We start from the raw sequence: 10,588 nt of genomic DNA, 5'->3' as shown, positions 1-10,588 counted from the left end.
TATAAAAGGTTTATCTACACACACATACAATGATCAGTTTAGTAATTACGGTTTTTGGTTATATATGATACTGGTTTAAGTAAATTAAACGATTTCATTTCGCATAATGAAATACTTGTTTAGCTCTATACATATATATATATATATATATCTCTTTCGATTCATAGATTTCTTCAAATTACTATTTTTGATGTTCTTTTGAGTGTCTATGTTTGTAAAAGATGTTGGTCTTTGTTATGGTGTTATGTTGACCGGTCTATATCTTTCTCCACTTCCGATTTGGAATTCTAACAGTTTTACACATATATTAATTGATGATGATATATCAAAGATTTATTTGGAGTTGGTAACTCTTTCAATTAAAGCGAGGCACGCTTTTGTGATCTAGTAGCCTAGTAGTAGTTAAGTACCATTGTAGAGTTGTGGATGGTATCAGTTGAAACTTGAAAGTGTTAGTTTCATTTATGGTTTTATATCTTTAAGCCATGATGTGTTCATTGATTGATGATGGCCACATGACGATCCAAGTCTCTCTTATACTATATGAAAAAACTGTAAAGAACATAATATGCGCCTATATATGTTACAATAAATGAATATAACGAACATAGGATCGTGCATGCAGTGATTAATTATTGAATCATCGTATCCATATATATATATTCAAATGTAAATTTAATCAACCTTAAGAAAGTAGTTGTTGGTTTACGTTACGTATCTTTATAGAACTAATAAAATGTAAAAAAAAATGTGTATATAATTTTATGTAAGTTTATAACGCGGTTTTAAATGTAAAAGTCTTGAGTTTGTGATTGTTAATAACCACAAAAAAAAAGAGTCAAATTTTTGAGATATGTGTATTCAATGAATTAGAAAATATGATACATTTGTTTTCTTATAACATTTTTAAAAACAATGGGTCAAATTTATATATTCCTTAATTTTTAAGATTAAGCCTATTAATATATTCCTTAATTCTTAAGATTAAGCCTAATTTCCAAGTATTAGTACAAAGATTGGAGTCTTATGAGAACACACACACAAGACAAAACGTTCTCGAGCTAGTTTATGTGTAGTCAATGAATTAGAAAATATGATACATTTGTTTTCTTATAACATTTTTAAAAACAATGGGTCAAATTTATATATTCCTTAATTCTTAAGACTAAGCCTATTTATATATTCCTTAATTTTTAAGATTAAGCCTAATTTCCAAGTATTAGTACAAAGATTGGAGTCTTATGAGAACACACACAAAAGACAAAACGTTCTCGAGCTAGTTTATACTTTATACGTACATACATGGGCGCTTGGCCTCCAGCTAATTTCAATCCCGATAGAAGTTAATTAAGTTATTATACTACACTAGTACATAATTATCACGGAAAACTCATCGCATCATGAAATTTTGAAGCGTGTGCATATTGTGTGATTCGATCATTTGTGTCAAACACAAACCTTGAAACTATATTGTATACTTTTTTTAAAAATTATTCTCTACACCCAAATAAATAGTGTGTAATTGTATATACCACAATTTTGAAATTATCGTTGCCACGTTATATATATATCTTGAAGCTATTTAAAAAAAAAAACCATAGTTTAAGTTTTAGCATTTGTGTGGTTTGTATGCTTGACAACTGTTAGAATCCTACACATAGGGAAGTTAAAGATGAAACAAAAACACTTGTCACACCAACTTCTTATATGGAGTATAACAAATTTTGCATTTATTGGAAAAAAATATTTCAAGTGATACGAGACGAGACATGTGCTGAATTGCTGATATATGCTTGACAGAGCCAAGAAAAAAGCTTAAAATATGCGATAAGATGGATTTGACTCGCTTGACATTAATATATAGGTAAATAATATATGTGAAAATCCAATATTATTTGGTCGAAACTTAAAAAGAAACTAATCACAATTTTTTTTCTTTTCACAAATGGTTGGTTTGACTGTTTGACTAATTTATTTTCTTTGTCATTATCTCTCATTTTTGAAATTTGAAATTGTAGTTATTATTTTTTTTTTTTAAGAAAGAGTGAAAAGATTACAAAATTTATTTAATGGGTTGTACGCAAACATCGCTCTATGGCCTGCACTGCTGCCCCAAAAAAAAAGAAAAAGAAACAATAACCAAAAATGTGTAAAAACAAAATAGTAAATGCTGCTTTTGCTTTGCTTTGATTACGTACATGGAAAACCAAAAAAAAAAAAACAAGGGCGTGTTTGATGTTTGCTCTGCGACTGCGATGTGCATCAGACTGCAAATGCAGTGTGACCTGTGGGTGGGTTTTTTTTTGTCAGCTTGTAAAACCTTTCCCATTCCCATTCCTATGTTCTTCTCTCTCTCCTTTAATTGTATAGGTGCAGGTTGTCTTTTTCATGTATATAATACTTCTTTTCTTTCCTTTTATTTTTATTAACATATTTACGTTATTATCCGTCCAAACAGTAAAGCAATATACATATTTTGAACTCGCTAGTCAATAATAGTCATGGGTACTACACCAAATTCTTCGCTATACTATTGGTATAAAAAAGACTTGAAAGCTGCTCTATGGTTTAGTTTGGACCCGTTGGTCTTTGATACCATATGACTATTATGGAAGAGATTCATCATAAACGAGAGGAAAAATCAAAAAGAGCATATACTCTTTTAAAATTGATTCCCGTTGGTGTTTGATATAAAACTTCTATTCGAGATAGTTATGTAAAGATAATGCTAGTGAATTTTTTTTCCAACTTATATTTCTATGCTATAAACTATGTAACATATGGTTACAACTTACAACTAAGTTTTTAAAACATGTTTATGATTCTAAAGTAAGAAGCTTGTAATTTAACTTATGTAATGTGACACACATAATTATTCATTGTGCTGTGTAACCTGTAAAAGATACTAATTAAATGTTTGTGTCATTAGTCTTAAATATAGATTTTGCTTTTTGACAGATCCTTTCAAGTTTCAAGTCATTTTTTGCAATTCCAATACATTTCATTGTCAGATTTGCTAATTTCCCATAAATTAGGACCACTTTTACAATTACGGAATTACCACTAGCAAACAAGCGCAAAAGGAGCTTTTGGTGTTTCTGAAAAATAAATTAAAGCTGTTATTAAAAAAAATTAGCTGTCAAAAAATAATTTTTATTACGTCATCGAGTCGATTCGCTTCCCGCCATCTCTCTCTCTCTCTCTCTCTCCTCCAAAAAAAAAAAAAAATACCTAATTCATAAAAATCCCTAGGGTTCACTTGATTCTAAAACCATAACTTTTTCATACGGCGAAATTGCGAAGGGGGTCTGAGGATGGCGCTAAGCTGGAAGCACCATACGCTAGTTCAGGCTTTGATTTCACGAGGTCCTCTCAAGGAGAGAGAATTTCATTCAATCTTCACCGGCGTCACCGGACGAAACCCAGGTCCGTCTCTTTCTCGAATTCGTACGAATTATCAAAGTAACTTTCGTGGGTTTGCGCCGGATTGAATTTTCATTGACTCAAAATCTGTAATTTACGGTAATACTCTGTGAGATAAGCTTTATGTTGAATGAGTTGGCAATACTAAGTTTGAGGAGATTTAATCGATTCAGAATTGAGTTACTGGTTATTGTAATGTTGAATGTTGAAGGATCCATGGAGTATTGTGTTGATTGTATTGTTTGTTGTGATGCAGGAACTGTTAAAAAGATATTTGACAAGTACCTTCTTGAGATAAACAAGGAACTTTCGTATGTTCACTTTGAGTTGAAGGCTTGTAGAGATCAGTATGATGGCCAAGTTTGTTATGGAGTGGTTAACAATGTGTCTGATGATCAATCCAAACTCGGGACCAAATATTCTGTGCCTCAGATTGCATTCTTTAAAGGCATTGTAAGTCACATTCAGTCCTTTCTTTTTTATTGTCTGGCTTATGTTCTGTTCCTTATTGATCAAATTTCTTTGTCTCTTTTGTAATGATTTTATCACATCTATAAGTCGGCTTTGTAATTCTCTTTTCGTGCTATGTGTGCACTTGGATGATTTTGGGCTATGTGTTAAGCCAATATCTGTGCTAGTTATCTGCGACGCTGATGACTTTAACTTCTGGCAGATAGAAGCAATTGCACAGGATGAAGCTGCTCAAGGTTGTATATCGGGCTTTGATGCACTCAATATCCGATTGGAGAACCAGGTCAATCTTAGTCCCTGACTTATGTATATTTTGACAAAAGTAACCATTCATATTCACTGTTCAATATACTGATCATGGTGACTTCAAAAATCAAAACTGCTACTATCTTACAGCGTTGCTAGAAAGAACTCTGTTCTGTATGATATAATCTGAAACGGTAGTTACCTTTGTCGCTTGTAGGCTTGTTCATCAAATCATGCACTTTTGAGTTATATTCTTCTTGTATGATATCACGTGTTTCATCCCCAGTTATGGTTGTTGGATAACTATGGAAAATGAATGTCAAATTTCTCTTCTGTCTGTTTGATAAAGACAACTAATTGGGATCACATTTTATTATTGCTATTCACTTGGTTGGACTATATAATTTTGGTGTCTTTGTTACGGTTTGACTGATGTTGTGTTAATATCTCAGATATCAAGTGAAGCCAGCAGCAGTCAACAGCAAGTCCCTGCTGCATTCAAGAACTTTTCAATGTCACAAAAGGAAAAAACTCTCGATGAACTTGTAAGGGACAAATGGCTGTGCCGCACAAGAGAGGGCAACATCGGACTTGGTATAAGATCTCTTCTTGACCTGCGCAGTTGGTTCAGGAACAGTGATGTTCCTCCCTGTGAGGTCTGCAATGAAGCTGGAGTAAAGGTCAGAAACCTGTTTGGATTGGATTCAAATTCAATGGTGATAAATATTATCTGTAATTTCATATCTGATGTTTTGTGTTCTGACAATTGCATCCAACTTTCCAGGCGGAGGTGTGTCCAAGCGAAGGTTGCGCTGTCCGGATACACAATTACTGCCTCAAACAATTGTTATCTCAAAGGGTACACACCATCCATAGCTTCTTTAGACTACTGTCCTTGACCCCAATGGAATTTGCGTTTGACTTCAATAGTAGTTTTCTTTCTGAATCACATTGAAATTGCAGGATGATAAACGTTGCTCAGGTTGTGGCAAGCAATGGCCTTTGGGTAAGGTTACAAAAGCAGAAGCTTTTGAAGAAGCAAAGAATGATGAGGAAAATGAGACCCAAGCCACAGGTCCAAAATCCAAGAGAAGAAGACAACAAAGGAGTCACGAAGACTCAACTGAAAACAGTGCTTCGCAAGCTTATTTAGCTTCAACTAGTGGAGCAAATGCGAGAAGAGTAACCCGTAGCACTGCGCGTTTGAGGTAAAAAAACCTGTTTAAGGACTCCTGTTTTAGGGCTTTAGATGTATATTTTGGTGCCTGTTTCTATGTCCAAACATCACTAGAAATTTGGTCTGATACTGATGTCTTCGTTTGTGGAATCATTGATGGAATGTTAAACTCCTTGGTTACTATATTATTTAATCTGAAATTCCAGAGAGTTCGATTTCAACTACAACTACTTACGAGTTAGGGGATGCAAAATTGTGATTTTGTCCTTTGCACTAAAATCTAGTTAAACTTGCAAAAGTATAAAGTTGATCTATGAATGGTAGGATATCTTTTTTTTTCATTTTCAACTAATGGTAAGATATCTCATTTACCTGAAATCATGATTTTCTTATCAAGATTCTAATTTCACTCAGATTTTCTACTAATTTTAGTTGTATATATTAATTTCAGTTGACTGTATTTTTTTTCCAAATGTAAAACAAAATAATCGAACGGAGCAAATTTCAATTATATTTCAAAAAATTATAATGAAATTAAGCAAAATACTAAAAAAAAAAAATATCATGAACCGAAGCAAAATCTGGAATGCTCATAAACATAAACAAATCATAAAACAAAACTCAGCTCATCATATAATTCACAACAGCATCGCAATTTTCCGTTATCACAGTTGCTGATCCCGTTAATTTATCCAATGTTACTTTGCAATCCACCGTCACGGTCATCGGCCACGTCGTAACGGCGCCAACCTTAAACTTAACGGGCGCTTTGATTTTAAACCCAAACGGCACTTTACCTTTCTTCTGCGAATCCGTCAACCCTTTACGCGACGTCTTCGTTAACTGGATACTCAAACCCTTTAACACCGTCGTAATCACCGTTACATTATTCGCCGGCTGCTTAAACGCCGTGAACTTGCCGTTACCAAGTTCCATCCCGTCGTAAAAAACCTTAGCTTCGTTCCCTAAAGCGTAGATCAAACCGAGTTTGCCGTTTGCGTTCTGAGCTCGCAGCTTAACGCCGATCACCGGAGAGATAGGAGACGATGTCGTCAAGTTGAGTCCCGTGACGGAGACTCTACTCACGGAGTATTGCGGCTTTTTCGGACGGTAGACGAGAAAGAGGACTCCGCCGGCGAGCGCTGCGAGGAGGAGGAGGATGAGCAAAGCGGCGAGGGAATAACAGAAACACCGCCGGCAAGGCGAATGGTTTGTTTTCTGACGAGAGAGGTACTCGTAACGGTGAGCATTTTCCGGCGGAGGAACGCGGTAAATCTCATCTTTACGGATTTCGATGACGTAAGTCCCAGGCGGTGGCCTGAGCCTCGGTTTCTGAGAATCGACGGAGTAGCTCGAAGAAGTATCGTTTGTGTCTATCGATGATGGATGCTTTGTTCGGTGGTGGCCGTCTTTGTTCTTTAGAAAACCGTCGGAGTTGTTCTCGCCGGTCAGTTCTTGTGGTTTCTCGAAGGTCATTTTCTTGGATTTTTGAAGCTCAGAAAGAAATGAATGTTTTGAGTTTTTTTTCTTCTTCTTCTTCTTGTGGCAGTCAAAAGGATATTAAAAAAAAATCTTTTGATTGGTCTATTTTTGTCTTATTTTATTTAATAATAATTTGTTTTAAATACAGAAAGGTGTGTATTAGGACGTGATTGCATGAATAATCATATCAATTAGAGATTCTGGTGAGGTAATAATAAGTATTTATGATTTTGTTGATGATAAGGAGTATTAAACTTTCCATTCGTGTCCACTATGGCAACCAATTGGAGAAAGCCTAGAAATGGAAGGATATGAAAGTCAATATTTTGGTTTATGGAAACTTTGAATTGAGATATTTCTTAAAAACGATTTTTTTTTTTTGTTTTTTTTTTATGATGTAGGATGATGTTAAAATCTTTTATAGTGGATGATAACAGTAAAACGAAATATTATTTATCATCTTCTTTGTTAACTTTAACAAGAAATTACAAATGTATCAATAACTATAACACTTTGATATCTTTTCTTTCACCAATTCGTTGCTTCTTTGTAAACTTTGATTATTTAGGGATTTCGTATTCGTTGACCAATATACCAACATATTCCGAGATATTTTGGTATATTCGAATTTAAATTTGAAAACCTAAACTTAGGATGCAAACTAGTACCAACATATACCAGTTAAAGATAAATAAGTAGAGTTTAATAAAATAAGGTTTTGACATTAGTTTCTTATGATATCTCTTAAATTATTCAATACTTTTAAAATCGAAACATAAGATATTTATAGAAAAATATTTCACATAAAGAGACAAATCATATATACATTCCCCAGAATCTCTATTCCCTTTTTGTCTGCAACCCAAAAAAAGAAGTAAAATAAATAAAAATAAAAAATCCTGTATAGAAAAATGTAAATATCATAACAACCGGAAACTTAAGATATGGGCCTGTCTACAAAGGCCTTCTTCTATTGAAGCCCAAGCTGAACACAAGATAGTACAAGCATATTCTACGTTTCTTGACGAAAAAGAGAGGCTCCTCACTCACTCAAATCAATAATGAAGTGTTCTTGAAACTTTGAATGGTTATTAAACTTATCATGAAACCTAATCTTCTCCATGGCTACAAGGGCTATGAAATGGAGAGATCAATAACTGTGTTCAATATGGGAGAAAAAAAAAGCAAGAAACAAAGCTATAAACTATAAAATATATAAAGTAAACTCAAGAAAGCTTTCTTTACCGAAGCCAAGATGTGGGCAATTCTTGCCCTTGATTCTGCAGATTGTTCACCATTCCTACTGTTTCCGCATGGCCATTGAAGTCAGCAGGTAAAGCTAAACCAGGATTATGATTCAGCATCAAAGGAGAAGGACTCATATCCTCAGCCAAGTCATCGCCGTTGCCTCCTCTTTGTTCAACTTTTGGTCTGTAGAGATTGTTGGGTGGATTATACTGGTCTTGAATGCTCTGAACCTGCTGATGCTGCATCCGGTTATAATCCGGACAAGGAACCATTGAACCGGACATACCATAGGTTTTAGTGGGTTGGTAGAAGGAAGTGACTTTAAAAGGACAAGTCATTTGGTGATTCTCTCTCAAGTTCCTGTCATGAAATCCCATATGTGGTTGGCTATAAGGACAGAGACTGTTCTCACATGTTAGGATTGTTGGAAGCATTGATATCCCCAAATCTCCTTCAAACTTCCTCTTGTAAACACAGTTGAAGTTGTTGTCAACTTCAGGGTACTGCTGATTGAAACGATGATATCCACCACCAATCCCTTCAACATCATAATTTGCAGATTCAGGAAACATAGCATCCCTGTCACCAGTTCCGGGAACAGGAAAGTTACAAGCGTTGTTGTTTTCTCTAGAGAACGTAAGAGGGTTATGCATTTGATCAACATTAGCCTTTTCTTGATTAAGAGCAGCGAGCCACAAAGCACCTTCCCTTGAAGTCATCTTCTCCTGCAAACTTCTAGACCTTCTCACGAGATTAGGTATGTTGCTAATGTCAGAAGCCATGTGTCTGATTACAGCAATCAAAACACCAACTTTCCAAAGCTTCTTGAGATCGTGAGGCTTCTTGTAAGGAGGAGGAAGTCCTCGACAATCCTCAGGTAAAGACAGTTGAGTCCACCAATCTTCTTTACCTGTTGGCCACCAAGGCGGTGACACGCCTTTATCCAGAGGAAAACGTCTCTGAGGAGGCTTGCAGTTAGGCATCAACGCTGACAAGAGAGCACCAAGAGTTGTATCTTGAAGCTCAAGCAACTTATGCACTGTACAATCCCCAACTTCGGTTCCTAAATCACTTACATCAGAAAGATTGATGTCCCTTTGATGCTTCATGATAGCAGCCAATCCGTTCCTATCAAACCTCACTTTGTCTTTCCACCATTCACGGAGATTATCAGAAGATCCCGTCACAGTTTTCCCGTTCCCTAACACAATCCCGTAAACGAAACCTTGAGCTTTGTAACGCTCCATTGTCTTAGACATGTACTTCAAGATCCCATCTTGAGCCTTGAACATGGCTCTCTTACTCGACTGCTGTAGAAGATCATCACCATGATGCTGCTGGTTCATCAACAACTTTTTCCCTAACCCCCCGCTCTTGGCCACCTCCCTGAGCTGCTTTAAACGCTGTTTGTCTCTCCAGATCTTCTTCTCAAGCTCCTCTATTCCCATTTCTTCATCACTACTCGCATCGTCGTCGAACACAGCATTATGCCTATCAGAACACACATCTCCCTCGGTAAATGGAGGCACCGGGCTACTACCAACTAAACCCCGGAAAAGCCCTCTATTGTTGTTGTTGTTATACATATCCACAGGATCTGCAAAATAATAATAAAAGCATAAACTATTTGTTCACTTTTTATAATGAACCATCATCTAGTAATTACACCATATCAAATAAAATCTAAATTATTAAAAAAAAAAAACTCTTTAGCAACCACAAAAAAAAAAAAAAAAAAAAAAAAAACAGAGACTTTCATTAAAAAAATATCGAGAGATCTAACTTGTGAATTAAGATTCATATGAATACAAAGGTTAAGAGAAATTCAATTTCACCCAATAAGTTACGGTTTACACCGCAACATACTACCAAGAGATTATAAACTATACACAGATGCACACAGACGAGATTAATGACGATCTAATCATGTAATGATTTATACGTACAACTCATCGAATCTATCCTTTGATTATAAAACATTGAAGTGTTTAATGCATTTTCTCCGGACAGGAAAAAAAAACCCCAATTCAGTTCTTGTAATATGGAAATCTAGCAAAGGTGAAAAAGGAAACCATCGGACAAAGATATCACAAAGACCAAACCCAACAAGTAAAAAAAAAACAAAGGAAGAAGAGAATTTACCCAGAAAAAAAAACTCTTTGGAGTTATTTGTGTGTGTTGCTTCTTCGGCCACCAAATTCAAACCAAAGAAGAAGCTATTGGGACCCTGAGAAAGAGAAGAGACAGAGAGAGAGAGAGACTTATATATGTATGTTTGTGTATCTATATGTATTATGAGCATTAAATAAGAAGAAGAGACTGTGAAAAGGTGGTGTTGGTATAGGCCTCTCTAAAATACTCAAGTCCAAACGGCATATTATATAGTAAACTTTTTATATTTATCTTCTCTGAGTTTCATTCCATTTCTAGTCCAGATCTTTTTTTTTTAAGAAATTTTTTATTTTGTTTTTCGATTTTTTTTAACTTGCTCATTTTAATTTCCACCTAAAACTTATTAGGTAAATTTGAATATATAATTTT

The 10,588-nt window shown here is 35.1% G+C and overlaps 2 protein-coding genes and 1 pseudogene across 4 annotated transcripts; 1 reads left to right on the top strand and 2 right to left on the bottom strand.

The window, feature by feature from the left end:
* The first annotated feature begins 3,134 nt into the window (after positions 1 to 3,134).
* LOC104706465 (uncharacterized) lies at positions 3,135 to 5,538 on the top strand. The gene is made up of 6 exons (XM_010422660.3): positions 3,135 to 3,426; positions 3,680 to 3,876; positions 4,097 to 4,177; positions 4,593 to 4,820; positions 4,925 to 4,999; positions 5,104 to 5,538. Exons 1-6 carry the CDS (start codon positions 3,315 to 3,317, stop codon positions 5,350 to 5,352), a joined length of 942 nt encoding a protein of 313 aa, XP_010420962.1. The 5' UTR covers positions 3,135 to 3,314; the 3' UTR covers positions 5,353 to 5,538.
* Positions 5,539 to 5,807: 269 nt separating this feature from the next.
* LOC104709267 (NDR1/HIN1-like protein 13 pseudogene) lies at positions 5,808 to 6,863 on the bottom strand (annotated as a pseudogene). Its single transcript, XR_015564195.1, has one exon. The product of XR_015564195.1 is annotated as an NDR1/HIN1-like protein 13 pseudogene (transcript).
* Positions 6,864 to 7,868: 1,005 nt separating this feature from the next.
* LOC104706464 (ETHYLENE INSENSITIVE 3-like 2 protein) lies at positions 7,869 to 10,380 on the bottom strand. 2 transcript variants are annotated; one of them, XM_010422659.3, is made up of 2 exons: positions 10,190 to 10,380; positions 7,869 to 9,644 (listed from the first exon to the last, which is right to left on the bottom strand). In XM_010422659.3, the coding sequence occupies exons 1-2, from the start codon at positions 10,347 to 10,349 to the stop codon at positions 8,041 to 8,043; spliced, it is 1,764 nt and encodes a 587-aa protein (XP_010420961.2). In that variant the 5' UTR covers positions 10,350 to 10,380; the 3' UTR covers positions 7,869 to 8,040. The 2 variants fall into 2 exon arrangements, with proteins under 2 accessions (XP_010420961.2, XP_087318633.1); XM_087462507.1 differs by lacking the exon at positions 10,190 to 10,380 and adding an exon at positions 9,994 to 10,136.
* Positions 10,381 to 10,588: the final 208 nt, after the last annotated feature.

Source organism: Camelina sativa, chromosome 8 (assembly GCF_030686135.1).
Source record: "Camelina sativa cultivar CO46 ecotype springtype chromosome 8, ASM3068613v1".
NCBI lineage: Eukaryota > Viridiplantae > Streptophyta > Magnoliopsida > Brassicales > Brassicaceae > Camelina > Camelina sativa.
The sequence above is the reverse complement of the archived record's forward strand: the minus strand, read 5'-3'. Positions and strand labels throughout refer to the sequence as shown.